We start from the raw sequence: 27367 nt of genomic DNA, 5'->3' as shown, positions 1-27367 counted from the left end.
AGGAGTTTACGTGGCTTGCAGCAGACGAGGCAACGCAAATTTTGCACTGTGCAACCTGCCACGAATGGACAAACGACAACTGGAGCAAAATCATCAGCAAGGGATATTTACCATAGATTAAGCAAGGAAGCATTTGTGGTAGGTACATCCTTAATAAAAACAATTCTTAATACTTTGCAACAATGTTTTTTTTTGTGATTAGTCGTCTTATTGTGTTTCGAGTTGTGAAAAATCAATTACTTCATTTTAAAGTGTTGTTCTGTTATATATTCTGATTATCAATCCTTAATACTTTGCACCATTTTTTTTTTCGATTAGTCGTCTTACTGTGTTTCAAGTTGTGAAAAATTGGGCAGGAAACTTTTCAGAGTTTTCTGCCCTGGTGTCATGAGTTTCAGACACTGCCTTTACTGAGCATCTTCATCTTTATTAAGTTCATCGAGTTGCTTCTTCTGTAGCCACAAGGGGACATAAGCCAGTGTCTTCTTGTGCCAGTCCCTAGCCCGGATAAATACAGAGGATTGTGTCAGGAAGGGCATCCGACGTAAAAGCTTGGCCAAAACAACCATGCGGATCAAACCTCTAAAGATGGAGGACACTGATTCGCTCTGGCAACCCCAAAGCCAAAAGGAAAAGAAGAAAGGCAAAGACATTTTGAAACATTGCTCGGCCTTTATCATACTCGGAGTACGTTGACGAATGGCACGACTTCCGCGTGCTTTAACGGTCTGTCAGAGGCTTTCTCAGAATCTGGTATGCATTTCCGTCCGACAGTGGTTCAAACTGCCGCATCTGACTGCTAAAAAAAAGTAGTTGGTTGGCATTGCACAAAGTCTTTGATGGGTCGTCGATAGAAGGAAAGTCATCAGGGCTTGGAGGCCATCTTCCTCCCCACACCCATCAAGTGGTAGCGACGTGCCGTCTCGATTTGTGTCATGTTTCACCAGGGAGGGAAAATTCTACCGGGAGAAAGTCCAAAGAGGAACGGCACTACCCGCGAGCCACTTTCATGTAGCTTCTTTGGGCAATGCCTTCAACCAGAACCCTCCCGCACACTGAAAGGACAACCGACACCTCCCGACAAGTTGCGTCCATAATTTGTAAAATCACTTCAAATGACTTCTACTGAGCGTATTTGACAAAGATTCCACGGCATATATCTATATTTTACGTTTTAAGACTCGCACTGAATATTCAGGAAGTCTTGTATTCGAGTTGATGACGATGCCCTAATGCATTTTGAGTACTTTGTTTGGTCTGAAAACTTTGTGTTGATCCGTGTTGATGGCGAAATTAGAAGAAAAAACAAATGTGTGTTGCAAATGTGTATTTGATGCTAGTTGACACAAATCAGCCCATTTCCAACGGAGCTTGTGCGCCATCCTGTGCATTTTCTGGGCTCTACATTGGAGTCCAGACGACTCGAATTGATACGGAAGGACTTCTTTAATCGATTGCAAATATTTATGCTTTCCTCTTCAGAACTATTTGAATCATATTCAGAACTGGATGAGTAACAAGAAAGCATCTTCTCCAAATCTGAACTCTCTGAAGCCATTGTTTTGATTCTGTAGCAAGGCAGTTTGTGAAGGAGTTTCCTGACGTGACGTCACGAACTGGGGGGAACTCTCCAGTTTTGAGCTCATTCGTGGAAGTTTTGGGCAATTTTAAGTCATTTTTATTGGTGTTTTTCATTTGATTAAAAATATCCGCCTGCGTGTTTTGGGTATTTTTGATGCTATAAAACGTTTTTCCGATGTCAGTTAGGAAACAAAAAATGGTGTTGGTTGTCCTTTAAGTGGTGGGAATCGTGATGAGTCTTGGTTTTCATCAAAAGGCAACAGACGGTCGCGGTTATCACACTTTGATCCGCCGAGCTCCAGTGTCAGTCCCTCAGAGCCATGACCTGAGCGGCTCATTCGAGAAGGGGCCTTTTCCCTCACGCGGCTGTGAACATAAGACAACCCTCGCTCCGCTACAGAGCAAACAAATCCACAAAAAAATTGCGGGATGGTTGAGTTCAAAGCAAAATAAGCGATTGTGAGAGCAGCAATATTCAAATCGACTCAAGCAGCAATATTCAAATCGACTCAAAATCTAGATCATCTAGAATACCTAAAACAAACAGGCTGATATTTTTAGTCAGAAGCAAAACACCAATAAAAATGACTTAACGTGTCCCAAAACTGCCACGAAATGAGCTCGGAACTGTGCAGATTCAGAGTCCCGCCCCCTTGTTCGTGACGTTACTCTTGGTCACACACTGCCTTGCTCCAGAATCAAAACAACGGCTTCAGAGAGTTCAGATTCGGAGAAGATGCTTTCTTGTTACACATCCAGTTACGAATATGAGTCAACTAGTTCTGAAGAGGAAAGTTTGCAAATGTTTGCAATCGATTAAAAAAGTCCTTCCGTATCAATTCGAGCCGTCTGGACTCCAAAGTAGCGCCCAGAAAATGCACAAGATGGCGCACAAGCTCCGTTGGAAATGGGCTGATTTGTCCGCTGGGAATTTGTGTAAACTTACACCTTCTTTATGCGTGTTACCGCAATTGGCTGCGACACACGATTCACCATTGCGTTATTCATGTAGTATTCCTTCTAATTTCACCATCAACACTGTGTTCTCAGACGAAAAAAGTACCCAAAATGCATTGTGTGTCGCTTTCTCGGTCACAGGCGTTCCCTCCGTGACGTCATGTCGGGGATCGTCATCAACTCGAAAACAAGACTTCCTGAATATTCAGCGCGAGTCTTAAAAGGTGAACTATCGCTATATGCGATGGAATCTTTGTCAAATGCGCTCAGTCATCATTTGAAGTGATTTTACAGATTATGGACGCAACTTGTCCGGGGTGTCGGTTGTCCTTTAAACTCAGGGCGGGTGGGGGGTGGCACCCGACAATAAGAAGCGTACAGCGAAGGTGTCCTTTGGGCTTGAAGACCCATACTTGATAGAAAAAGGGTGGTTCCCCTGCAGGGGGAAGGGGGGGCTGCAGCATGATGTTAACTCTGAATCGGATGCCAGCTTTGCGGGGGTGGGGCACGAGGGGTGGATGTGGGAAGGGAGGCACCGGGAGGGCCGGGACATCGGTCCAAGTGGTCCTTAGCAACTGCAGGTCTCCGTCGAAGGCCTGGCTCGCTCGTTCCTGTCCAGCTTGATGGGCTCCGGGAACTCGTTGTACAACTCTACTTCGGTCTCCTGGTGGGACGAGCAAAAAAGGGTGGCAAATACCCGCAGCGGGGGTGGTGGGCGCCATGTTGCCGTCAGTGCCTTACCTGTTTGAGAGCGTTGCGCGCAATGGTCTGGAAGGCCTGCTCCACGTTGATGGCCTCCTTGGCGCTCGTTTCAAAATATGGGATGTTGTTCTTGCTCTGACACCAAGCTTGGGCCCGCTTGGTCGTCACCTGAAACGTATACGGCAGCGCCACGTGGGAATACATACATCAGAATCAGTAAACCTTTAATCGTCCCAGAATGGGGAAATTTGCATATTTGCATGCATACATACATACATACATACATACATACATACATACATACATACATACACACACTCACACAAAATAAATAATTGGGTGAATAAATGAACAAATAGATACACTAATATAAATAAATAAAAAAAGATACTTGAATGTGTAAATAAATATATAAATAAATAAATCACTAAATAGACAACTGGATAAATAAACAAATAAATGGGCGAGTAAATAACTCATAAATAAATAAAATGATACATACAAATAAATAAAAAAGATACACGAATGTGTACAGTAATAAAACAAATACATAAATGAATATACAGGGTATGTAACTAAAATAAATACACAGATGGATAAATGAATGAATAAACGAATAAGTGAGCGAATGAGTAAATTAATAAATATGTTAATGGATATATATATATATATATAAGTATATGTGTAAATAAATGAATACATCAATAAATAACTAAATAAATAGACAGATGGATTGATAAATGCATCCGTGCTGTACGTGAAAGTTAAACATAACTAGCTGGCTATCTATCTAGCTAGCGATTGGAGTCCAAGATGGCGCCCGAGTAGGCAGCCTCAGCAAGTGCTCTCATGAGCCTTGCTTTTTTTGGTTATTTTTGTCTTGTTTTGTGTTTTCTTTTGTCACTTTGTGTTGTTGTGCATCGTGTGGAACGGATACAGATTGTTTTTCAGCATTTTTGACGACGACATTCATCAAGGAGGAGACTGTGCTGAGCGGTTGCGCCTTTTCGGCAGCATGAATATGCCAGTACTGTTTTTGAATGGGAGGAATGTCGGAGCCATTCGACTGCCATCGCTGGACACCAAAGGGGCCATTGTGCTTTTTTGCGCCTGTAATGGGCAGCATCTTCACAGCCCCGCTTTGTTTAGCGGAAAGGTCAGTGCTGTTGGACAGTCTGCGGCTGGATGGATGCATGGCTTGAGGCACCCGCGATAAGAAGAAAGGAGCGTCAGCGTTAGCTTGTCGTCGACGTGCACATTCCACCATGATGTCCCTGATCCACTGGTGAAGAGACGCTTTGATCCTCTCCTCTTTCATGTGGAACTGCTTTGTGTTTTTGAGGGTATAGAAAGTGCTTCAGAATGAATGACTCTCTGTGTCTTTGTGTTGTCATGTTATTTATTTTTATTATTTTTTGTTCTTTTGACTTCTCGACTGCGCCGCGAGAGTGGCTGCATTTCCAGCAGCTCATGTATTTTGTTTTTCTACTTTCATTCCTTTGCTGCTGTGAAATGTAAATTTCTCCACTGTGAGACTAATAAAGGCATATCCAATATCCAATATTAACGATCTAGCGAGCTATCTATTAGCTAGCTATTAGATCGCTAGCTAGCTTTCTATCTATTTGAGTTACCTTCGGGTTGAGTGAATGCTGGCGCGTGTGGCTGCCGCTGCTCACCCACAGAAAAACGGATCCTATGACTGTAAAGTGATCTTGAGAGTTTTGAAAGGCGCTTATAAATAAAATGTATTATTATTATTATTAGCTAGCTATTAGCTATCTATTAGCAGTCTAGCTATCTAGATAGCTATCTATTAGCGGTCTAGCTGCTGGCTATTTAGCGAGCGATCTATTAGCTTTCTATTAGTGGTTTGGCTGGCTAGCTATCTAGCTAACTAGCTATTATCTAGCTAGCTTTTCATCTATTTGAGTTACTTCCGGGTTGAGTGAATGCTGCCGTGTGTGGCTGCCAACTTAGCAAGTGACTGTAAAGCGACCTTGAGAGTTTTGAAAGGCGCTTAGGAATTAAATGTATTATTATTATTATTATTATTTCAACCACCTGTCTGTTCTCCAAGTCAATCTTGTTGCCGAGCACCACAAAGGGGAAGTTTTCTGGGTCTCTGGGGCTGGCTTGGATCAAGAACTCATCCCTCCAGCTGTCAAGGGTCTTGAAAGTGTTGGGGGCCGTCACGTCGAACACCAGCACGCAGCAGTCTGCTCCACGGTAGAAGGCCACGCCTAAAGACTGGAACCTCTCCTGACCTGCGGTGTCCCAAATCTGAAAGGCAATCAAAAGCCGCTGAAAGGGATCGAGGAGGTTCCCCCCCGAACCCCAAAACTCACGACCGCTCGTGTCAAGGAAGCCAAGTGGCAATTGATTGCCCCACGGGTAAACCTGACACATATACATGTGAAAACATGAAGATTCAGCCTATTGTGTAGCTGTGAGGCTCATATCAACTTTTTATTGTTTCAAACTCATTTTCAGCTTAAAGGACAACCGACACCTGCGGGCAAGTTGCGTCCATAATTTGTAAAATCACTTCAAGTGACTTCTACTGACCGCATTTTACAAAGATTCCACCGCATATAGCTATATTTTACGTTTTAAGACTCACACTGAATATTCAGAAAGTCTTGTTTTCGAGTTGATGATGTCACTTTAATACAGAACATCGGCAGATTTGTCGTCTCAAATATACTTTTAAATCCGCCATCATTTGCGAACTCCAGCAGTTGTTCTTCCTCTCTCACAGGCATTCTAGATTCATCTGGTTTGTTGGCAAATGCGTTGCGGATCCATTCCTTGTCATTTCGTGGGTCTTTTGTGGCTGGTAAGTAGCGCTCGAACTCTTTTAAAAGCAAAGACAGGTGCTCGTGCATCAGCTGGGGGAATTAAGGCTCGGGCTCAATCTCTTCCAAAAACCTCGCCAATGTTTGAAGCATGTCAAATACTATTCACGCGCCATCCCCACAAATCCAGTTTGGCTTTGATTGCAGCTACTTTATCAGCCAACTTGAAGACAGTTGTCATTTTCTCCTGAAGTGACAGATTGAGTTCATTGAGCAGGTTGAATATGTCGCAAAAGTAAGCTAGCTTTGCGACCCATTCCTCATCACGGAAATGCGCTGCAAGCGGTGACTTTTCATTTTTCAAAATAAAACATGGTTCAGACTCAGATAATAAATAAAACGGAAATTATGTAAATTATTTATTCTTTCTTCACGGCCCGGTACCAAATGACCCATGTACCGGTACCGGTCCGCGGCCCGGGGACCCCTGCCCTAAGTGACGTCATGGATGGTACGCCTGTGACCGAGAAAGCAATACACAATGCATTTTGGGTACTTTTTTTCATCTGAAAACACTGTGTTGATCGCAAAGTTAGAAGGAAAATTACATCAATAACGCGATGGTGAATCGTTGTGTATCGCAGCCGAATTGCGGTAACACGCATAAAGAAGGTGTAAGTTTACACAAATTCCCAGCGGACAAATCAGCCCATTTCCAATGGAGCGTGTGCGCCATCTTGTGCATTTTCTGGGACGCTACATTGGAGTCCAGACGGCTCGAATTGATACGGAAGGACTTCTTTATCGATTGCAAACGTTTATGCTTTCCTCTTCAGAACTATTTGAATCATATTCATAACTGGAGGAGTAACAAGAAAACATCACCGAATCTGAACTCTCTGAAGCCATTGTTTTGATTCTAGAGTAAGGCAGTTTGTGAAGGAGTATCCTGGCGTGACGTCACGAACAAGGGGGCGTGACTTTCTGAATCTGCCAGTTCCGAGCTCATTTTGTGGCAGTTTTGGGACACTTTCAGTCATTTTTATTGGTGTTTTGCATTTCACTAAAAATATCAGCCCGCGTATTTTGGGTATTTTAGATGCTATAAAACGTTTTTCTGATGTCAGTTAGGAAACAAAGAAATGGTGTTGGTTGTCCTTTGAGTGAAAAACGTTTTCTGAACTAAATGTTTTCCTCATGGATTTAAGTTTTATGATGAAATTAGTGTCTATTTAGGCTGCAGAGTGCAAACCTGACACATATCTAAGTGAAAACATGACGATTCAGCCTATTGTATATCTGTAAGAATCATTTCTTTTTTTTTATTGCTTCAAACGCATTTTCAGCACAAGCTAAACAACGTTTCTGAACTAAATGGATGGATTTAAAGGACAACCGACGCCTCTGGGCAAGTTGTGTCCATAATTTGTAAAATTGCTTCAAATGACTTCTACTGAGCGTACTTTACAAAGATTCCACCGCATATAGCTATATTTTATGTTTTAAGACTCGCGCTAAATATTCCGGAAGTCTTGTTTTTGAGTTGGTGACGAGTCCTCGCGTCACGTCACTGAAGGAACGCCCCTGACCGAGAAAGGACACATAGTAGTAGTCCTTTCATTCACGTCAATGCATTTTGCGGTACTTTGTTTGGTCTGAAAACTTCGTGTTGATCCGTGTTGATGGCAAAATTAGAAGGAAAACACAAATAACGAGATGGTGAATCCTTGTGTGTTGCATCGAGCATCTATTTGATATTCGCTGGCAAAAAAAGGAGACAAATAAGACCGTTTCCACGGACTTTGTCGCCATCTTCTGCCTCTTTTGGATGCTACACCCCCCCCCCCCCCCCCCCCCCCCCCAGATACTTGACAGGGATGACAGGGAATAAATTCTTTAATCGATTGCAAACATGTATGCTTTCCTCTTCAGAACTATTTGAATCATATTCATCACTGGATGAGTAACAAGAAAGCATCTTCTCCGAATCTGAAGCCATTGTTTTGATTCTCGAGCAAGGCAAGACGTCTTGGCGTGACACCACAAACAACGGGGCGGGACCTTCTTGAACTGGCCACTTCCGGTTTGAAATTGAAGTACTTTTAAGCCACTTTAAGTCATTTTTCTTGGTGTTTTGCATTTGACTAAAAATATCATACTGCATATTTTGGGTATTTTAGATGCTATAAAACATTTTTCTGATGTCTGTGAGGAAACAAAAAAGTGATGTCGGTTGTCGTTTAAGTTTTATGATAAAATTAGTGTCTATTTAGGCTGCAAGTGCAAACATGACACATATACAAGTGAAAACATGAAGATTAAGCCTATTGTGTAGCTGAGAGGATCCTATCAACTTTTTATTGCTTCAAACTCATTTTCAGCTTAAGTTAAACACGTTTTAAGATAACGACGCCGTTCGAACCACTGCTTACATGGCCCAATTTTACAGTGCCGAGACACTCGCGGGGAGCGCAGCTACGGCACTCAAAGGCAACGGCACAGGGACGCAAAATGATTTCCAACACGGCTCTCTCGGGTCTCTGCGCGGACATTCACCTGCATCGTGACCAGTCTGTCATCCACCATGACTTCTTTGGTCAAGAAGTCCGCACCTATCGTGGCCTTGTACTGGTTGCTGAACTTCTTATTCACATACTGGTTCATCAATGAGGTCTTCCCGACTCTAGACGGGAACCAAGTGCAGGGCAGGGAGCAGATTTCAAGATCATGCGGCGCACTCCACCCCAGCTTGGCGGACGAGGACCACTCACCCGGAGTCTCCGAGGATGATGACCTTGAGGAGGACTTTCTTCCGTGAAGTCATTGCGTCTCAGCTGCAACCAGATGAGAAAATGTTGAGCAGGCTAAGACATCTTTGTTGTGTGGCCCCCTCCCCCGGACCCCAAGTGTAAGATGGTTGTCAAATGACAACGGAAAATCGGCTTTGTCCGTTCCAGTTTAATGTTGTTCAAAGAAAATTGAAAATGAACACACACGCACCAGTCACGTGACAGCATAAAGACTGGAGAGAGTTTTCATCATGCTTCGTATAGAAGAGAAAAAAATGACTGCATATTTGTTGGTCAACGTAAATGAATTACAGTGATACTTCGGTTTATGAACGCTTTAGCTAACAAACTTTTCACCTTACGAACGTTAAATTCGCGAGGATATAATCTTGGAGCTCCTGAAAAAGGCAGCCGCCTTTTTTTCCCCTCGATTTCCCGCCCCCAGTCTTCGGTTAAAGCCGCACGTGATTGGTCAAGATCCGTGGTAAAGGAGGGAGGGGACACACGCAGCAGTATACACGCAGCAGTGAGCGGGGGAGGGGTTACAGAAACACACACACGAAAGGTAGACGACAGAGCTTGAAACAAAAAAAAGTGAAATGGTGATAAAATGGTCAGAAAACACAGTGAAATTTGGACTCGTTTCAACTTTATTGATAGTTCAAAGGCAGAGTGTAGACTGCTAGGTTAAATTATCCCATCAATCAGGCTCCATAAATAACCCGCACAAGCCATCTGTACACTTGATGCAAAATGCTATCAACCCAGCTAAACAGAACACACGTGATGAGGAACTAGGTAAAATTATCGCAGAGAAAAACACCTACAAGGGACGAGAACATACAAGCAAGGGGAACCTGCTATTAATTAAGTTTCTAGTGTTTCTGCCTGCATCAGTTGCTGTTGCAATACCACAACTTCTAAAATGTACAACCCAGAGCTCCTTGAGACACTTTATGCAAAAAGCTATCCATTCCATCAAGCCATTAACGACCATCACAAAGGTAAATAAAACGACTTTATTATACAGTACAGTTTATTTCTCTAATTACAAAGACCATAGCACATGTATTATACAAAAAATAAGGCATATAATGTGTAATTTTAAGGCTTATTTAGTTTACATTTATGTTTTATGGGGAAATGTGAACAGATTATTCTCATTTTAATGGTTTCCTATGTGAAATTAATGTTTGGAATACACACTTCTTGTCTTACACACACTTTCTGGGAACCAATTATGTTCGTAAGCCAAGGTATCATTGTACTTGACGATTGTGTTTAAACGGGTCAAACTGGAACATTGCATTGCAATGCAATATTGGATGATGGAATGATGACAACGGCAGAGTGGGTCCAAATAAAGCGAGGCTTCGGATGAACGTGCCGAATGTCCCATTTTGCCACCGCAGTGCACTCTCGGCTGGACCGACCAAAGTTCAAACTTTGTTGTGAGTTGGCCGACCTATGGTTAAATGTTTCTAGACCCCCGCCCCATCAGTAAACTGTCAGGAGGAACATGCACAAATATGCTGGTGAAGGGTGCCAAAGCGTTGGGGCAACGGCGCTCCTAATCTGCACCCCGTGACACATTGTCAGGGACCGATCACATGGTTGCTCGACACGCGGCGAACGAGAATCATGCCTCGGCAAGCAGACAACGGGCCTGGGGGTTGGGGTGGGGGGTTCCGATCACCACCATCGGCGCAACACAAAACCAACAAACACACCAGAATGCAGTCATCATTTTACGGGACGCGTGTAAACGCTCCAAACGGAAACAGACCTCTCCCAATGTTACCTCGACCATACACAGGGATTTTTGGGGTAACTTGTTTGAGTGGCATTTTATCTTGTTTTCTTTAATGAAGAACGGCCAGCAGCGCAATCGATCGGGCTAACGTTTGGTTGCACAACGGGCGGTTGTGGAGCACGATTTGCCACATCCTCGTCATCAAATATTGGAGAAAAAGACGCGTGTCACGAGACGTACCTGTGAACCGATCCTGTGGCAAAACTATCAAGAGAAGACTTTTCCTCAGCCCGGGTTCCTAACGCGCAGACGAGGACGCCCACCTCGAGAAAAAACGAAGGAAGTAGAGGGCCGACGGTTCCTTTGGAGTGTCCGTCGCCACAAAAAAAATGTCCCCCGAAGCCTCGACACCGAACCAACGTTCGCTATTTATCCGCCGCGACTCCCTCTACGAAAGGAAGTAAGCTCTGGCGGCCAAGGTTTTTTTGTCGGGTGTCTTCGCGTCGCCGTCGACTTTCGCCGTATGTCAAGCTAATGTGTTAGCCTCGCACGTTCGTTTGCCTCGCCGTCCGCTTCCTCCAAAACAAGCCCAGTCGGCGGCAGTGACGTCACACGGAGGACCAGCCAGGCTCAAGTGGCCCTGCCTGCCTCCCGGCCGGCCGCCCGTAAAGGTCTTTCGCCCGCGATTTCGCCTCTTTTTGCATTCGCATACCTGTCAACTTAGACGTTTACCCCGTATTTTATACGTTTTTATCATTGCAAATCATGTACGGCGTACTACAACTTTTATACGGAAAAAAATTACAATTGTGAACCGAGTTTACAAACACAATTTCGGCTCACAACCAGTTCGTCTGAAATGTTGATCTTAGTTTCCTTTCGGCTTTTCCCTTCAAGGGGTCGCCACAGCGAATCAGTGTCCTTCATCTTTTGAGGTTTGAGCCGCATGTCGTCTCAAACGCTCATAGCCAACGAAAATGCTGCCACCGATCATTACCATTGTCACGGCAAACCAGCAAAAGTAATCCTCAATCGCATTTTTTAATAGCTGTGTAAAATCGGATTGCATCAGAATCAGAAATAATAAAATATATAATCTTGAATAAAAACATAACGAACGCATGTGCGGTAAACTGTCTGAATTCCCGCTTGTTTGTGTTTTTTATCATTTCAAAGAACGTATGGTGTACTACAATTTGTATTCGGGAATTGTAATCACATATAAGGGCAGCTATTAGCCAAGGTTGACAGGTATGCATTTGGGTCACTGCGATATTCGAGAGCCTTTTCTGAGACAAAATATACTTAGAAAGTGCCAATCCTGCGGTCACAAATAACATATGGAACACAATGTACGCCAAACACGTAGATAGAATTTCATTTTTAATCCAGAGTAATGCTATGGGGTCGCGACTCTCAACGTTCATTCAAACATTGGTAGCGCTCTGCCGGTACTGTCGAACTTACACCATCACTTCGGGCATTCACCACGCCACTACGGCAAAAGACATGCTCATATTCATGTTACAGCTGCGTGTTTGCGAGTTTCAACATTTAACTTGTAGTAGATGTGCACAATCCACCTTGATGTCCTTGGTCCACTGCTGAAAAAGACGCCTTGATCCACTCCTCTTTCATCTAGAACAGCCTCATGTCACAAAGACGGAACAGCAAGTGATGAAGATTTAATGACTCTCTTTGTCTTTGAGTTGTTATATTATTTGTTTTTTTTTTAGTTTTTTTTTAACTTCAAGATGGCGCCGTGAGAGTGGCTGCCTTTCCAGCGGCTCCTATATTTTGTTTTTCCTACTTCTTTCTTTCCTTTTACTTCCTTTCATAACTTCGCTGCTGTTACTTCTGGGTAGAGTGAACGCTGACGCGAATGGCAGCCCTCCCCCGCGCAAAAAAAATCCAGTGACTGTAAAATGTCCTTGAGAGTCTTGAAAGGCGCTTAGAAATTAAATGTATTATTATTATTATTATTATTATTATTATTATTATTATTATTATTATTATTATTATGACGGCATTTATAATTCGTCATAAGGTATGGATAATACCACTGAAGGCACCTCGAAAGAATGTGGATTGCCTTTTAATTTTATTTGCTTCGGGAAAAACCCATCATCCAATATCGAAACCCGGGATCGAACCAAACACCTGCAGTCTAGCCATAGAAATAGATAGGTTTAGAAGTGGCGTAGAGACGAGGTTGATGGCAAACCCGGAAGTGACGGCACGAGTTGTAGCGTCCATAGTAACGTGGCTTGGTTTGGCATAGAAATAGGATAGTTTTGAGCGTATTTAGGTCTATTTAACGTATGGATGCTGTAAAAAGGAACAACAGTTGGGGGCCGCAATGTTTCGCTTACGGATGCTTCAACTACAAGCTGAAAAACAAAGGAATTTCGTTCTTCAAGTGAGTGAAAATGAAATTTCTATAAAAAGAAAAAAAAATAATTCGTTTTGCAATGTTTTAGCGACTAATTTTCGTCCTGTTTTCGATCTTCGACCGTGTATAAGTACGTTCTAGCTGTTCTTCATTAGTATGAAATTGAATTGGCTCTGCCTCCTCAAGCATGTAACTAATTCGACACTAAATTTGAACTGCAGGGGTGTGCGTTTCACTAAACATTGCTAACTTAGCAATATTGCTAATATATTGCTAAGTTCATTGTTAACGCTAAAAACGTGTCTCACTAAACATCATTTAGCAATATTGTTAACGCTTAGCAATATTGCTAAATAGCAAAGTTTAGTGAAACGCGCCCCAGGTTAGCCGATTCGCTCATACAACATACTAATACAGTAAAGTCTCGTTATATCGATATCGGATATATCGATAGTCCCGGTTATATCGATACTATTTCTATGCACGCACTGAGAAAATTACATGCAAACAGGGTCGGATATATCGATATTCCCGGTTATATCGATATTTTTTCGGACTCCCTTGAATATCGATATAACGAGACTTTACTGTAATTACTTCTTGATCTTTTTGATCCGTTGTAGATTTCACACATATATACACTATACACAGTGTTACCTAATCCTCTACAATTTCTGATTTAGTCCAGTTCCGATCACCAATTAAGTATGATCATTCTTTATGAATGTTATTTTTTTCACGTTTGAAGATTGGTTACAATCACACTCAAAAGATAATTATACTATGTACAGTAAAGTCTCGTTATATCGATATCGGATATATCGATAGTCCCGGTTATATCGATACTATTTCTATGCACGCACTGAGAAAATTACATGCAAACAGGGTCGGATATATCGATATTCCCGGTTATATCGATATTTTTTCGGACTCCCTTGAATATCGATATAACGAGACTTTACTGTAATTACTTCTTGATCTTTTTGATCCGTTGTAGATTTCACACATATATACACTATACACAGTGTTACCTAATCCTCTACAATTTCTGATTTAGTCCAGTTCCGATCACCAATTAAGTATGATCATTCTTTATGAATGTTATTTTTTTCACGTTTGAAGATTGGTTACAATCACACTCAAAAGATAATTATACTATGTACAGTAAAGTCTCGTTATATCGATATCGGATATATCGATAGTCCCGGTTATATCGATACTATTTCTATGCACGCGCGGAGAAAATTACATGCAAACAGTGTCGGATATATCGATAGTCCCGGTTATATCGATATTTTTCGGACTCCCTTGAATATCGATATAACGAGACTTGACTGTATTTGAATTTTCAATCTTAAAGAGCTGTCATTTCTATTATTCATAACATTTTTAGACTCTGAATAAATATACATCAATAGTGGTGTATTTAATTGCAATTGTATGTTTTGGATTATAAAAAAATTATAATCCAAAGCATATCTGATCTTGAAAATTGAGGTTTTTGGACTTGTCCGACTTCACATCGCGCCGAAAGACGACGTGAGAGTGAAGTAGTTGTCTTCTAAAACATATTTAGCCACAAAGTATTAGAATTTCGTCGAATACCAGAAGAAAATCGACGAAAAACGAGCAAAAATTATTCATATGGTACGGAACTGTGTCAGAGGCTACACTTCGTGATGTCATCAGTGACGTCACGACCCGGTGACCGCGGGCGCAATGCTATTATAATAATAATAATACATTTCATTTATAAGCGCCTTTCAAAACTCTCAAGGTCACTTGCCTCCTTTGGGCACTTCTAAACCTATCTATTTCTATGAGTCGAGCGCTCTCCCACCTGAGCTATTTCGGCTTGATAAGTGCGGTATGACACATGCAAAAAACAACCCGTAAAACCACAATGCAAGAAACGGTAGCTTTGACCAATTATTTGGTGCCCGAATGCTGGTTCAGACGGGACGAATATTAGTCATAAAAGCTTTTAAAAGACTTCTAAAACAAACGAAGTTAAATCGCCCTACTTGACTTTTCCGGCGCAGGGAATGTGACGTCACCCGCTTCGCTGGAAAGGAGCGTCATCTCTTTTCACGTGGAGTCGCGCAGCGAAGACTGCCTTTTGTTCTCCTCGATCCGAACATTATTCCCCGGCGATTCGTCCTCCGAACCTCCACAGACATGACGAGAAGGGCATCGCTCGGCGCTTTCCTGCTGCTCTTGGCCGCCGCGCATTGCTCGGCCACTTTGGTGAACGAAGAAGTCAGGAGGACGGTGGATCTGAGCACTCACTTGGCGAAGATCACTGCGGACATAACGCTGTCTAACTACGCACGCTACGACGTCCAGAGTTTCATCTTAACCGTGGACCCCGAGCTTTTCCCACACTTGGCATACATCGGGGCCTCGGTGAGTTCACACGGGCCAATATAATACACAGCCCGCGCGGTCGGCAACTCCTGCACGCCGCCTCCTTCAGGCAGGAGACACTCGACGGTTGCCAGCTTTTTCCGTTTCAGCCAAAGCTTTCTAACGCAGGCGTGTGTGTCTTCATAACACAATTAGGCTTTGTCATCTTGTCAATTCCTTATGCGTCGAACTGCAGCTATGTGAGTGGTCTGCAAATATGAGTGGCCCGCCATGTTGAATAGGGAACGCGTCGTTTATGGCTAAACTAGCCTTAATGTTTACGTGGTCGGTCTGTTTTGAAGCAAAGCTTCGTTCGGATGAGTGGTTGTTTTTAATCGCCGGATGTTAATTTCGCAAGTGTTTTACTTGCTTCGTGGTGCCCGTTCACCTTCTTGACTGAACGAACGACACGTATGCTCTGGGCAACGCTCTTCCGGCTCCGACTGCTTAGAGGCCCCGCCCACTGCGATCGGCATAAAGGGCTTTTCCATGCCGCAACGATCACGTCCCTCACTAACCAAAGTTGGAATCGTGTCATTTGACTTTTCATATACAGTCCCTTACAAAAGTCGTGTCGCTTATCCATGTTGTAGGAACAACAAATAACTTGACTTGTAGTTGATCTATTGTAATCAGAAATTGCTTATATGAAAGGCAACGTCCTCTAGATCAGTGTTTGTCAACCTTTTGCAAGCCAAGGCACATTTCTTCCGTTGAAATTATCTCGGGGCACACCCCCAGCTGAAAATGTGGAGAAAAAAGTATTAACTGTTAATGTATGCTTTTTTTCCACATTTTTTTATTATATTATTAATAAATAACAATATACCAGCCACAGCATACGCAAAACACAGTGTGCAACACAATATGACAGGTCATAACATATTAATAACAATTAAATGAAAAAATATGTAACAATATGTTATATTGGTAATAAGTCATAAGTCGGCATAAGTCTTCTTGTGTCGGTCCCAAGCCCGGATAAATACAGAGGGTTGTGTCAGGAAGGGCATCCGACGTAAAAGCTTGGCCAAAACAAACATGCGGATCATACCTTTGAAGAAGGTTACTGATTCGCTGTGGCGACCCCTTGAAGGGAAAAGCCGAAAGGAAAAGAAGAGGAGATGTTATATTGGTAATATAAGCTTTTTTTAAACGTTGAAGAATGATGTTATATTATAACATAGGATTTAACTAAACACAAAGAAAAAAGTATTTTATAATCTTTCATATTTATATTTACTCAGTGTGAAACCTGGGCCTGTTTGGATGAACAGAGAGCTGATATCCTGCCCGGGATGGATGAAAGACACACACAAAGCTCTTCCTCCACAGCTCTCAGTCTTTCTCTGTCTTTTGTTTTTACTGCAGTCAGGCTTGAAAAGCTCGCCTCACACAGATATGTTGTGGAAAATGGGAGCAATGTCAAAATAGCTTTGTTAGCCAGTATGGAGAAGTCCTTGGCAGCTGCCAACCAAAAACTGTCCAAAGGTAGATCAGCAAAGGTTAGCTTGAGGCCACGATCTTGTCTCAGTTCAGTTAGTTCCTCCTGCTCCTGTCATGTTTATTCCAACAGCTGATGCTGAGCTGAATGGGTCCCTAACCCAGCCAAGGTGCTCCGTGGAGGCTGAAGAGAAATAAAATGTCATCTTCTCAAGAGTTTTCAGATGTTTCACTATTAACTCACACAGTGCAGTAGTATTGACATCTTGCCATTTATTGGTGAGTGGGAACATTTCGAGATTGCCCCTTTCCACATGTTGCTGCCAGACACAGACACAGACACACACAGACGTGTTGCTGCCAGAGGTGCACTTTTGAACGAAAACCATTTATTTTATCTGAACTTGTAAGCAGATTTTCATTTCGACCTTGCATTCGTGTGTTGAGTTCATTGAGATGATGAAAAATATCTGCCAGGAAAATTGCCTGTTTCCCCGTTTGTTCACGCAGGCGAACAAAGTATTCCACATTTTTATTTTGGACTGAGGGGTGTTTCGTTTGGAGATGGCGTTTAAGATTACTGTTGGAGAGCTTTTCACCACAGACCAAGTACAATGGAGTCGGTGCCGCTGCATCTTCGGTAAAAGTAAATCCAAATGAAACATAGCTTTCGTTGTATTGCCTCGCGTCAGAAATTTTGCTCGACGTCACTGTCTTCGCCTTTTTTGACCTCCATCCATACTAGGGCCTTCATTTGGGTCCGGGTTTTGTCCAGGGTCCACTTCTGAGTCAGCATTTTTCCTCTTCAAAAACCTCTCCATCACTTTCACCGTCGTCCCGCTAGCCACAATCTGCACTTGCCGCGCTATCCATGCATCACTAATTCGCTTTTCTCAAAGCGAATTAGTGACGCACAACTACCCGCTGTTGCCACCTGTTGGTATGGAAGAGTACTACATGATTACTCTGCCAGGCGCGAGACTGCACAGGCACAGAAATTGGACAATTTCCCACGGCACACCTGACAATATCACTGTGCCGCGGCACACTGGTTGAAAAACACTGCTCTAGATTATGCTTATTATACCAAAATAAAGTTTTGTATCATTCATTGAGTTTTATTATTTAATTAGGACAGAAAGGTCAGATTTTGCTTGGACAGAAGTCTTGTCGCATACAAAAATAATGAAGTATTGTACATATATTTCATTTTAAATACACAATATGCTACACTAACGTCAGAACATAAAGTCATGATGCCTTAGATAAAGAATTAATATCGTTTTTTTATTTCCTGTTGTCTGTGTTTTATACTTCCCCATTCAGTGTTTGACTTAAACATACATTCCACACAAATGTGTAAGCTCTCAACTAGTACAGGAGTGGTCCATTGATGAGATGGTTTCTTCAGCCATTATCTGCACTTCTTTGAAGGTGTCGGACGTTTCGCTTCTTATCCAAGTGGCTTTGTCAGCGAACTAAAATATATTTCTGGTAGTTCTGGCCCTATATATATCCATACTGTCCAGACGTGGCGGTGCCAGACTCTACTATGATCGGTCCCTGCTCTCAGGTTGGGGGGAGCAGAGGACTACTCCCTGCGACTACACTGATTACTTCTACTGACCTGACTGATTACTTCTATTGTCCTGCCTGAGTATGGGGTCTAGGACTTATCTGATTGCCCCATTTGATCTGGTATCACCTCATCAGCATAACTAAGCCTATGTTGCCTTAGACGTTGGTTGCAGTAACGATCCAAATTGAACCGCAACCCACCATTGCTATTTAGTGAAGGGTTTTGCTGTTTTATGAAAATAGCTTATTTCATTCCCCTTTCAAACCATCTATTTTCTTTCGCTAAGATTTTAACGTCATTGTCATCAAATGAGTGGTTGCTAGCTTTTAGGTGCATATGGACTGCAGATTGAGGCCCACTAGTATCATCCCTGCGATGCTGATAGTCTTTTTTTTCCACATTGTTTAGTCTCCCCAATGTATTGTTCTTTACAATTTTCATTTATACAATGTATTGAATAAACTACATTACTTTACCTGAGAGCAGGGACCAATCATAGCAGAGTCTGGCACCGCCACGTCTGGACAGTAGGGATATATATATATATATATATATATATATATATATATATATATATATATATATATATATATATATATATAAAAATATGGTCAAAAAATATTCGTTCGCTGACGAAGCCTCTTGGATAAAAAGCGATACATCAGGCACTTTCAAAGAAGCACACACACAAGTACACTGAAGAAACCTTCTCATCGATTCCATACAAAATATCGCACTGCAGTAACATGCAACCAAATTCACCTTACGAATGACCGCTCGGAACATATCCCGTTCGTAAGGTGGTGGAGCGTCTGTATTACACAATGGATTATAAGCACGGGAGCAACGAGCAAGGATATGGCGTGGCTGCGTTTTTCTCATCGGGTACGAGTTGGACAGAGTTGAAAGTTTCCAGCGCTTTCCTCCACTTGTATTGCATCTAATGCACGTTTTTCAACATGAAAGGATTTGTCTCTGAGTCGATTGAAGTTGCGAGACAAGTGATGACTGTGTGTTTCCAGGTGCAAGGCGACGAAGAGGACGACGGCCACCTTCAGATCGTGGAAACCAAAATTAATGGCTTAACGTAAAGCGCCGCCCTTGTCCTTTTGTGCCCGAAGCCCGTGTCCATCTCCCGTCAGTCATCCGCGTGTCCGTCTTTTCCAGCGGAGACTTTTTCAAGGTCACCCTTCCGTCCACGTTGGTGGTGAGAGGTAAGGTCAAAGTGAAGGTGGAAATGACGTTCAGCCACGTCCTGCGGCCTTTCCCCTCGGACATCACCCAGGCCGAGCGCCAGCTGGTCGTTTTTCAAGGCAACCACTACTTCTACTCGCCGTACCCCACTCGAAGTCAGAGCACCCGCGTGCGGCTGGCGTCCAAAACAGTGGAGAGCTACACCAAACTGGGCAGTCCCAGCAAGACGGACGAGATCATCGAGTACGGCCCATACACCGACGTTCCCCAGTTTAGCCAGGTGCGCGAGCATCAGAGCGTCGGCGAACCAAAGCCTTGCAGCGTTCTCACCGGGGGTTCCCCTCTCGCACCTAGAACGCCATGAAGATCCACTTTGAGAACAACGCGCCCTTCCTCACCATCAGTAGCATCACCCGCACCATAGAGGTGTCTCACTGGGGCAACATTGCCGTGGAGGAGACCATCGACGTGAGGCACACCGGAGCTGTCCTGAAGGGCCCCTTTTCCCGCTACGATTACCAGCGGCAGGCGGACAGCGGCATCTCCTCCGTCAAGTCCTTCAAGGTACGCATGCGGCTGCGCTGCATTGTACGCGATTGGCCTTGTGACGTGACGGCGTGCTCCATTTCTGCAGACGATACTGCCCGCCTCCGCGCAGGATGTATACTACAGGGACGAGATTGGGAACATCTCCACCTCCCACCTGCAGATTCTAGATGACTCTGTAGAGGTGGAGATCAGGCCCCGCTTTCCTCTGTTTGGGGGCTGGAAGACCCACTACATTATTGGGTATAACCTGCCCAGCTATGAGTATCTGTACACTTTAGGTGAGTGGATCGCCAGCGCATCCGCCATTAACAAGCGGGCGAGGGGGGGGGGGTCCAATTCCATGGTGGTTTTTTACTATTTGCAGACATGGCTTAAATGACAACCGACACCATTTTCTTGTTTCCTAACTGATATCAGAAAAACTTTTTATAGCATCTAAAATACCCAAAACACGTAGGCTGATATTTTTAGTTAAATTCTTCTTCTCCTTTCCGCTTTTCCCTTCAAGGGGTCGCCACAGCAAATCAGTGTCCTCCATCTTTAGAGGTTTGATCCGCAGGTTTGTTTTGGCCACGCTTTTACGTCGGATGCCCTTCCTGACACAACCCTCTGTATTTATCCGGGCTTGGGACCGGCACAAGGAGACTTACGTCCCTTTGTGGCTACAGAACAAGCAACTCACTCAGTAAAAGGCTCCCAAACACAAAATGGTCATCGGCACAGCAACATTCAAAAAAGCAAAAACTAAATTCAAAACTCCAATAAAAATGACTTAAAGGACAACCGACGCCTCAGGACAAGTTGTGTCCATAATTTTTAAAATGACTTCTACTGAGTGTATTTTACAAAGATTCCACCGCATATAGCTATATTTTACGCTTTAAACTCGCCCTGAATATTCAGCAAGTCTTGTTTTTGAGTTGATGACGATGCCTGACGTGACGTCACGTCTGGAACGCCCGTGACCGAGAAAGCGACACACAATGAATTTTGGGTACTTTGTTTGGTCGGAAAATATCGTGTTGATCCGTGTTGATGGCGAAATGAGAAGAAAAACACAGCAATAACGTGATGGTGAATCGTTGTGTTGCACCGAGACTACTATTAAATACTAGCTTTCTTACATGCTTTCTTGTTACTCATTCAGTTATGAATGTGATTCAAATAGTTCTGAAGAGGAAAGCATAAATGTTTGCAATCGATTAAAGAAGTCATTCCGTATCAATTCGAGCCGTCTGGACTCTGATGCAGTGCCCAGAAACTGCACAAAATGGCGCACAAGCTCCATTGGAAATGGGCTGATTGGTCCCCTGGGAATTTGTGTAAACTTACACCTTTATGGTTGTACTAAGTTCATCCTGTCTACTTGATATCTAATGTTGAGCAGATTCTTTACTTACAGACAGTGTAGGTGTTCAAATAAATACCTGACATGTTTCGGCGACTACTTCTGCCTTCGTCAGAGTGTCACGAATGTTGTTGTGACGCGCCATTTTCAGCTGGTGTTTGCTATGAGGGCGTGACCTACCTGTCAGATCTGACAGGCAAGTCACGCCCCCCGCTGTATTATGGACACAGAAAAATACGAAAAACAGATGCAGCAGTTGCTACAGAACGATGCGTATGAAATATTAAAGAAAGACCCAACAGAAGAAAAGAAAAACAAACTTAAAGCACTACTCAAACCCCTATTAAACGAAAATAAAATAAACAAAGAGTCGTACAACCACCTGGTACCTACAGCAAACATCATCCCCAGGATTTACGGCACACCAAAAATACATAAACCAGATACACCCCTCTGCCCCATAGTAGACAGCATAGGATCAGTCACGTACAACCTCTCCAAAGCATTATCGGAAATAATAAAACCGCTACTGGGACACACGGACCAACACTGCGAGAACTCAAAGCAACTTGCTACAGAACTCGCCACCATAAAATTACAGAAAGACGAAATGTTCATATCACATGACGTCATCTCACTTTTCACCAAAACACCCACCAAAGCCACCATTCAGATAGTACAGGACAGACTCAAAGCAGACAGGACACTCAAAAAACGCACAAATCTTACAGCACAGGACATAACCCAGCTACTTCAGTTCATTGCCACATCCACATATTTCCAATTCAGAAACACCATATACAGACAAAAAGACGGGGTTCGCCATGGGGGACCCACTCTGTGCCATCATGTGTGGGTTTTTCATGGAGGAGCTAGAACTGAAAGCACTTTCAACAGCCCCGGAAATATACAAACCAACACTATGGAAACGGTATGTGGACGACATTCTGGAAAAAATCAAAACAGGACATACGCAACAGCTTACGGAACACCTCAACTCCATAGACACCACAGGCAGTATCAAGTGCACCCATGAAGAGGAAATAAACCAATCCATCGCCTTCTTGGACTTGAACATACACCACACGGACAACGGGGACATCAAAATAAAAATACACAGCAAACCCACACATACCGACCAATATCTCCTTTGGACATCCAAACACCCCACTATTCATAAGTTGTCAGTCGTCAGAACACTACATGAACGCACCACAATGATCACGGACCCGGAGGACAGAACACAGGAGGAAAAACATATACAACACACACGACAAAAATGCCAATATCCTCAGTGGGCAATAACTAAAGGGGCAGAGCAGGTCAAAAACAACACAAGACGGGAGAAAGAAAAAGCAAACAAACAAACAAGAACACAGAGCAATGGTAACATTGCAATACATGAGAGGGATCACAGAACGTATACAAAGAGCACTGAGGAGAAACAACATAAACACACCGGTCAAACCACACACAACTCTCCGACAAATCTTGGTACACCCAAAGGACAAAATACACCCGGAAAATAAATGCAACTCAATATATGAAATCCCATGCAAGTCATGCAATAAATCATACATTGGGGAGACAGGAAGGGGTTTCAATACAAGAAAAAAAAGAGCACAAGAACGAGTGCAAGGAGGAGACAGCAACAATACAAACAAGAGCAATAAAAGAACAAGCACAACAGGAGCACCATAAATCAGCCATCACGGACCACTGCAAAAGAGAAAATCACATCATGGACAGAGTCATCCGCACCGAAGACAACAAACATCAGCGCTGGATCAGGGAGGCCATTGAAATCCGGAAGCGAGGACCAAGGACCATCAACAGGGATGAGGGAGCTTACATGCTCTCTACTACCTAGAGCAGTATCCTGGAGGGACGAACGGACAGCGGGGGGCGTGATTTGCCTGTCAGATCTGACAGGTAGGTCACGCCCTCATAGCAACACCAGCTGAAAATGGCGCGTCACAACAACATCCGTGACACTCTGACGAAGGTGGAAGTAGTCGCCGAAACATGTCAGGTATTTATTTGAACACCTACACTGTCTGTAAGTAAAGAATCTGCTCAATATAACACCTTTATGCGTGTTACCACAATTGGCTGCGACACACAACGATTCACCATTGCGTTATTGATGTAGTTTTCCTTCTAATTTTGCGATCAACACAGTGTTTTCAGATGAAAAAAAGTACCCGAAATTCACTGTGTGTCGCTTTCCCGGTCAAGGGCGTTCCCTCCGTGACGTCACTTAGGGCATCGTCATCAACTCGAAAACAAGACTTCATGAATATTCAGCGCAAGTCTTAAAATGTAAAATATAGCTATATGCGGTGGAATCTTTGTAAAATGCGCTCAGTAGAAGTCATTTGAAGTAATTTTACAAATTATGGACGCAACTTGTCCGGAGGTGTCGGTTGTCCTTTAAATGTATGTCATCGGCTCTGCTTTGTGCTCGCTTCAATGCAAATAAATGACACTTGACCGTAGAAAGGGGCTGAAGAACCCCTCGTTTCTTCAGTGATGCATCGTCGCTGCATGCGTTCGTGTTCTTCCAGGGGACCAGTACGCACTGAAGATCAGACTGGTTGACCACGTCTATGATGACCAGGTCATTGACACGATGACTGTGAAAATCATTCTGCCAGAAGGAGCCAAGTGAGTGGCCGCAACCAATATGAGTGTTGATTTGACAGCCTTTTTTATTTTTGGAAAATGCTCAATCTTGTTGGTCTCCTTCAGGAACATCCAGATGGATATGCCGTATCAAATGAATCGCATGCCGGACGAACTCCACTACACCTACCTCGATACCTTCGGCCGACCCGTGCTAGTCGTCACCAAGAACAACTTGGTTGAGCAGCACATTCAAGATGTTGTGGTAAGGCTGCTCCCCGACCAGTTGCTGTCGCCGGAGTGTGCCAGATCAAAATACAGAGTGATACCTCGGTTTACGAACCCCTTGGCTTACGAACTTTTCGGTTTACGAATGTTAAATTTATGAACATTCAACCTTGGCATATGAACTATTTTTTGGGATACACACGGGGCTCCATAATGAGTGTATGTGTTGTTCGCGAACGAGCTCGTTCTCACAAGAAAATGGCAGCCGACTTGTTTTTGTCCTCTTTTCCCCACCCCCAGTCTTCGGTTAAAGCCACGTGATTGGTCAAGAACACAGTAGGTTAAACATTAAAGAGACAGGCAGACAACAGAGAGATAGTGAGAAAATGGATTGAAAACAAATTTGGACTCGTTTCAACTTTGATAATTCAAAGGCAGTGGAGATTGCAAGGTTAAAATATATAATCAATTAGGCTCCACAAATAACCCGCACAAGCCGTCTGTCCACTTGATGCAAAAAGCTAAGCTATCAACCCAGCTAAACAGAACACAATTGATGAGGAACTAGGTAAAATTATCGCAGAGAAAGCACCTACAAGGGATTATTCCTCAAGATGGTGAAAGAAGAAGGTTACGTTCCTCATCGTCATTGAGAGCTTTGAAAGGTGCATAAAATCTAATGTATTATTATTATTAAGTGTTTAATGCTGATGAAACCGGCCACTCCATTTCATCAAGCCATCAACGACCATCACTAAAGTAAATAAAACAACTTTATTATATAGTACAGTTTATTTCTTTATTTATGATACCATAGCACATTTATTATACATAAAATAAGGTATATTTTGTGTAGTTTTAGGGCTTAGAAAATTAGAAAGTAGAAAATTATGTTTTATGGCGACCTGGGAACGGATTATTCTCATTTTAATGGTTTCTTATGGAAAATTATTTTTTGGGATACACTTCGCCTTACACACTCTGGGAACCAATTAAGTTTGTAAGCCAAGGTATCACTGTACAAGATTGATCGCTTACAGTCACCCCTGTCTGCGTACCAGAGATTCTCTGTCATTCCGGTTCCGGCCATTCCCATCAAAGTTTGGCCAAGCAACTCTATTCCCACGGTGCTTGCTGTGTTCCCTGCAGGTTCACTACAACTTTAACAAGATCCTGATGCTTCAAGAGCCTCTGTTGGTTGTCACAGCCTTCTACATCCTCTTCTTCACCGTCATCATCTACGTTCGGATGGACTTTGCCATCACCAAGGTTTGTTTCTCACCCACGATGAACGCTTGGTGAAGTTAGCGATCATGCGCCGCCCTTTATCCCCCCAGGACCCTGCGGCTGAGGTGCGCATGAAGGTGGCTTCCATCACAGAGCAGGTGCTGACCCTGGTCAACAAACGTCTGGGCCTGTACCGCCACATGGACGAGGTGGTCAACCGCTACAAGCAATCTCGAGACGCGGGCACGCTCAACGGGGGCCGCAAGACCCTGGAGGCGGACCACCGCACGCTCACCAATGAGATCGCCTCGCTGCAGGCCCGCCTCAAGGCCGAAGGCTCCGACCTGGCCGACAAGGTGTGTGCCGGCGTGTCCTTTGCCGTCGCACGGGCCTCGGCTGACGGCCGCCGCGCTTTCCTCGGCAGGTCGGGGAGCTGCAGAAGCTGGATGGCCAGGTGAAGGAGTTGGTGTGCCGGGCCAGCCAGGAGGCGGAGCGCCTGGTGGCCGGAAAGGTCAAGAAGGAGGCCTACATTGAGAACGACAAGGCTGCATCCGGCAAAAGGCACGAGCTAGTCGGCCGCATCGACAGTCTGCTGGATGCTCTGTAATAGAGACCCCGTGCCCGCGTGCAAACCCCCACCCCCACCCGCTTTTTCGCATCCGGTCTTGCGCAATCACTGAAATAGCATCGTTTGCGTTGCCAAATAGTCACCTCCCTTTGGTGCTCAGACATTGCAAACTCAACTTTTCATGCTTTTCAAAAGGAAGTACAGTGATACCTTGGTTTACGAACCCCTTGGATTACGAACTTCGATTTACGAACGTTAAATTTATGAAAATTTAACCTTGGCATACTATTTTTCGCGATACACAGAGCTGCCCAAAAACAAAATGGCAGCCGATTGTTTTTGTCCTCAATTCCCCGCCCCCAGTCTTCAGTTAGAGCCACATGATTGGTCAAGAACGCAGCAGTGAGTGGGGGGGGGGGTTAAACTTTAAAGAGACAGGCAGATGACAGTGAGTGAGGAAATGTATACAGAAAACAGTGAATTTTTTTTTTCATCTTTGATAGTTCATAGGCAGAGTGTAGACTGCAAGGTTAAAATATCTGTACACTTGATGCAAAAGCTATCAACCCCTCATTAAGTATTTAATGCTGATGAAACCGACCACTCCATTCCATCACCCATCGACCATCACAAAGGTAAATAAAACAACTTTATTATATAGTGCAGTTTATTACTTTAGTTATATTAACATAGCACATTTATTATACATAAAATAAGGTATATTTTGTGTAATTTTAAGGCTTAGAAATTTTGAAATTAGAAAATTATGTTTTATGGGGACCTGGGAACGGAATATTCTCATTTTAATGGTTTCCTATGGGAAATTAATTTTTGGGATACACACTTTTCGCCTTAGACACTCTGTCCGGGAACCAATTAAGTTTGTAAGCCAAGGTACCACTGTAACGCGTGCGCAAATTCCTTTCCCCATTCTCCTTTAACAAAAGCGATTAGGCCAGATCGGTTCCTGTAGTTTTGCAGATTTCATTTGTTTTTTCCAACCTACTTTACCTTAATCATGTTAAAGCTCTGATTATTTTTTTGCACGGCTGAGGGGGTGATGTGGCTATTTCAATTTTTTTTACATTTGTGTAATATTTTTACATGTTGTGGTTTTGTAAGAAGTGTCATTTTCATTGAGATTGGGGATGAAGGGAGACCACATTGTGTGAGAAAAGACACGGGGGAAAATGTCAGGGTGTCGGAAATAAAAAAAAATCGCCCTAAA

General features: G+C 43.4%; 2 protein-coding genes and 1 long non-coding RNA gene across 3 annotated transcripts; 1 reads left to right on the top strand and 2 right to left on the bottom strand.

Moving 5' to 3' along the window:
- Positions 1 to 90: 90 nt before the first annotated feature.
- Positions 91 to 11567, bottom strand: rab7a (RAB7a, member RAS oncogene family). The gene is made up of 6 exons (XM_089009251.1): positions 10821 to 11567; positions 8810 to 8872; positions 8595 to 8721; positions 5305 to 5523; positions 3280 to 3408; positions 91 to 3202 (listed from the first exon to the last, which is right to left on the bottom strand). Exons 2-6 carry the CDS (start codon positions 8860 to 8862, stop codon positions 3107 to 3109), a joined length of 624 nt encoding a protein of 207 aa, XP_088865377.1. The 5' UTR covers positions 8863 to 8872; positions 10821 to 11567; the 3' UTR covers positions 91 to 3106.
- Positions 91 to 24051, bottom strand: LOC148890863 (uncharacterized). The gene is made up of 2 exons (XR_016116554.1): positions 23580 to 24051; positions 91 to 2532 (listed from the first exon to the last, which is right to left on the bottom strand). It is a non-coding gene; the product is annotated as an uncharacterized LOC148890863 (long non-coding RNA).
- On the top strand, positions 15031 to 27367 carry rpn1 (ribophorin I). The gene is made up of 10 exons (XM_089009249.1): positions 15031 to 15378; positions 19423 to 19487; positions 19568 to 19874; positions 19949 to 20158; positions 20229 to 20421; positions 24059 to 24158; positions 24243 to 24381; positions 25494 to 25613; positions 25682 to 25927; positions 25996 to 27367. The coding sequence occupies exons 1-10, from the start codon at positions 15151 to 15153 to the stop codon at positions 26176 to 26178; spliced, it is 1791 nt and encodes a 596-aa protein (XP_088865375.1). The 5' UTR covers positions 15031 to 15150; the 3' UTR covers positions 26179 to 27367.

This window comes from Hippocampus bargibanti, linkage group LG12, assembly GCF_051943395.1.
Source record: "Hippocampus bargibanti isolate YZ-2025 linkage group LG12, ASM5194339v1, whole genome shotgun sequence".
Taxonomy (NCBI): Eukaryota; Metazoa; Chordata; class Actinopteri; order Syngnathiformes; family Syngnathidae; genus Hippocampus; species Hippocampus bargibanti.
Note: the sequence above shows the minus strand (reverse complement) of the source record. Positions and strands in the feature narration are given on the sequence as shown.

Coding starts and splice junctions, on each gene's coding strand:
- rab7a (XM_089009251.1), bottom strand. CDS start 8,862: ATGACTTCACGGAAGAAAGTCCTCCTCAAGGTCATCATCCTCGGAGAC. Junction 8,722..8,809: donor ATCATCCTCGGAGACTCCGG/GTGAGTGGTCCT, acceptor GTTCCCGTCTAG/AGTCGGGAAGACCTCATTGA. Junction 5,524..8,594: donor ACAGACTGGTCACGATGCAG/GTGAATGTCCGC, acceptor ATTGCCTTTCAG/ATTTGGGACACCGCAGGTCA.
- rpn1 (XM_089009249.1), top strand. CDS start 15,151: ATGACGAGAAGGGCATCGCTCGGCGCTTTCCTGCTGCTCTTGGCCGCC. Junction 19,488..19,567: donor ACCAAAATTAATGGCTTAAC/GTAAAGCGCCGC, acceptor CGTCTTTTCCAG/CGGAGACTTTTTCAAGGTCA. Junction 25,928..25,995: donor GCTCCGACCTGGCCGACAAG/GTGTGTGCCGGC, acceptor TTTCCTCGGCAG/GTCGGGGAGCTGCAGAAGCT.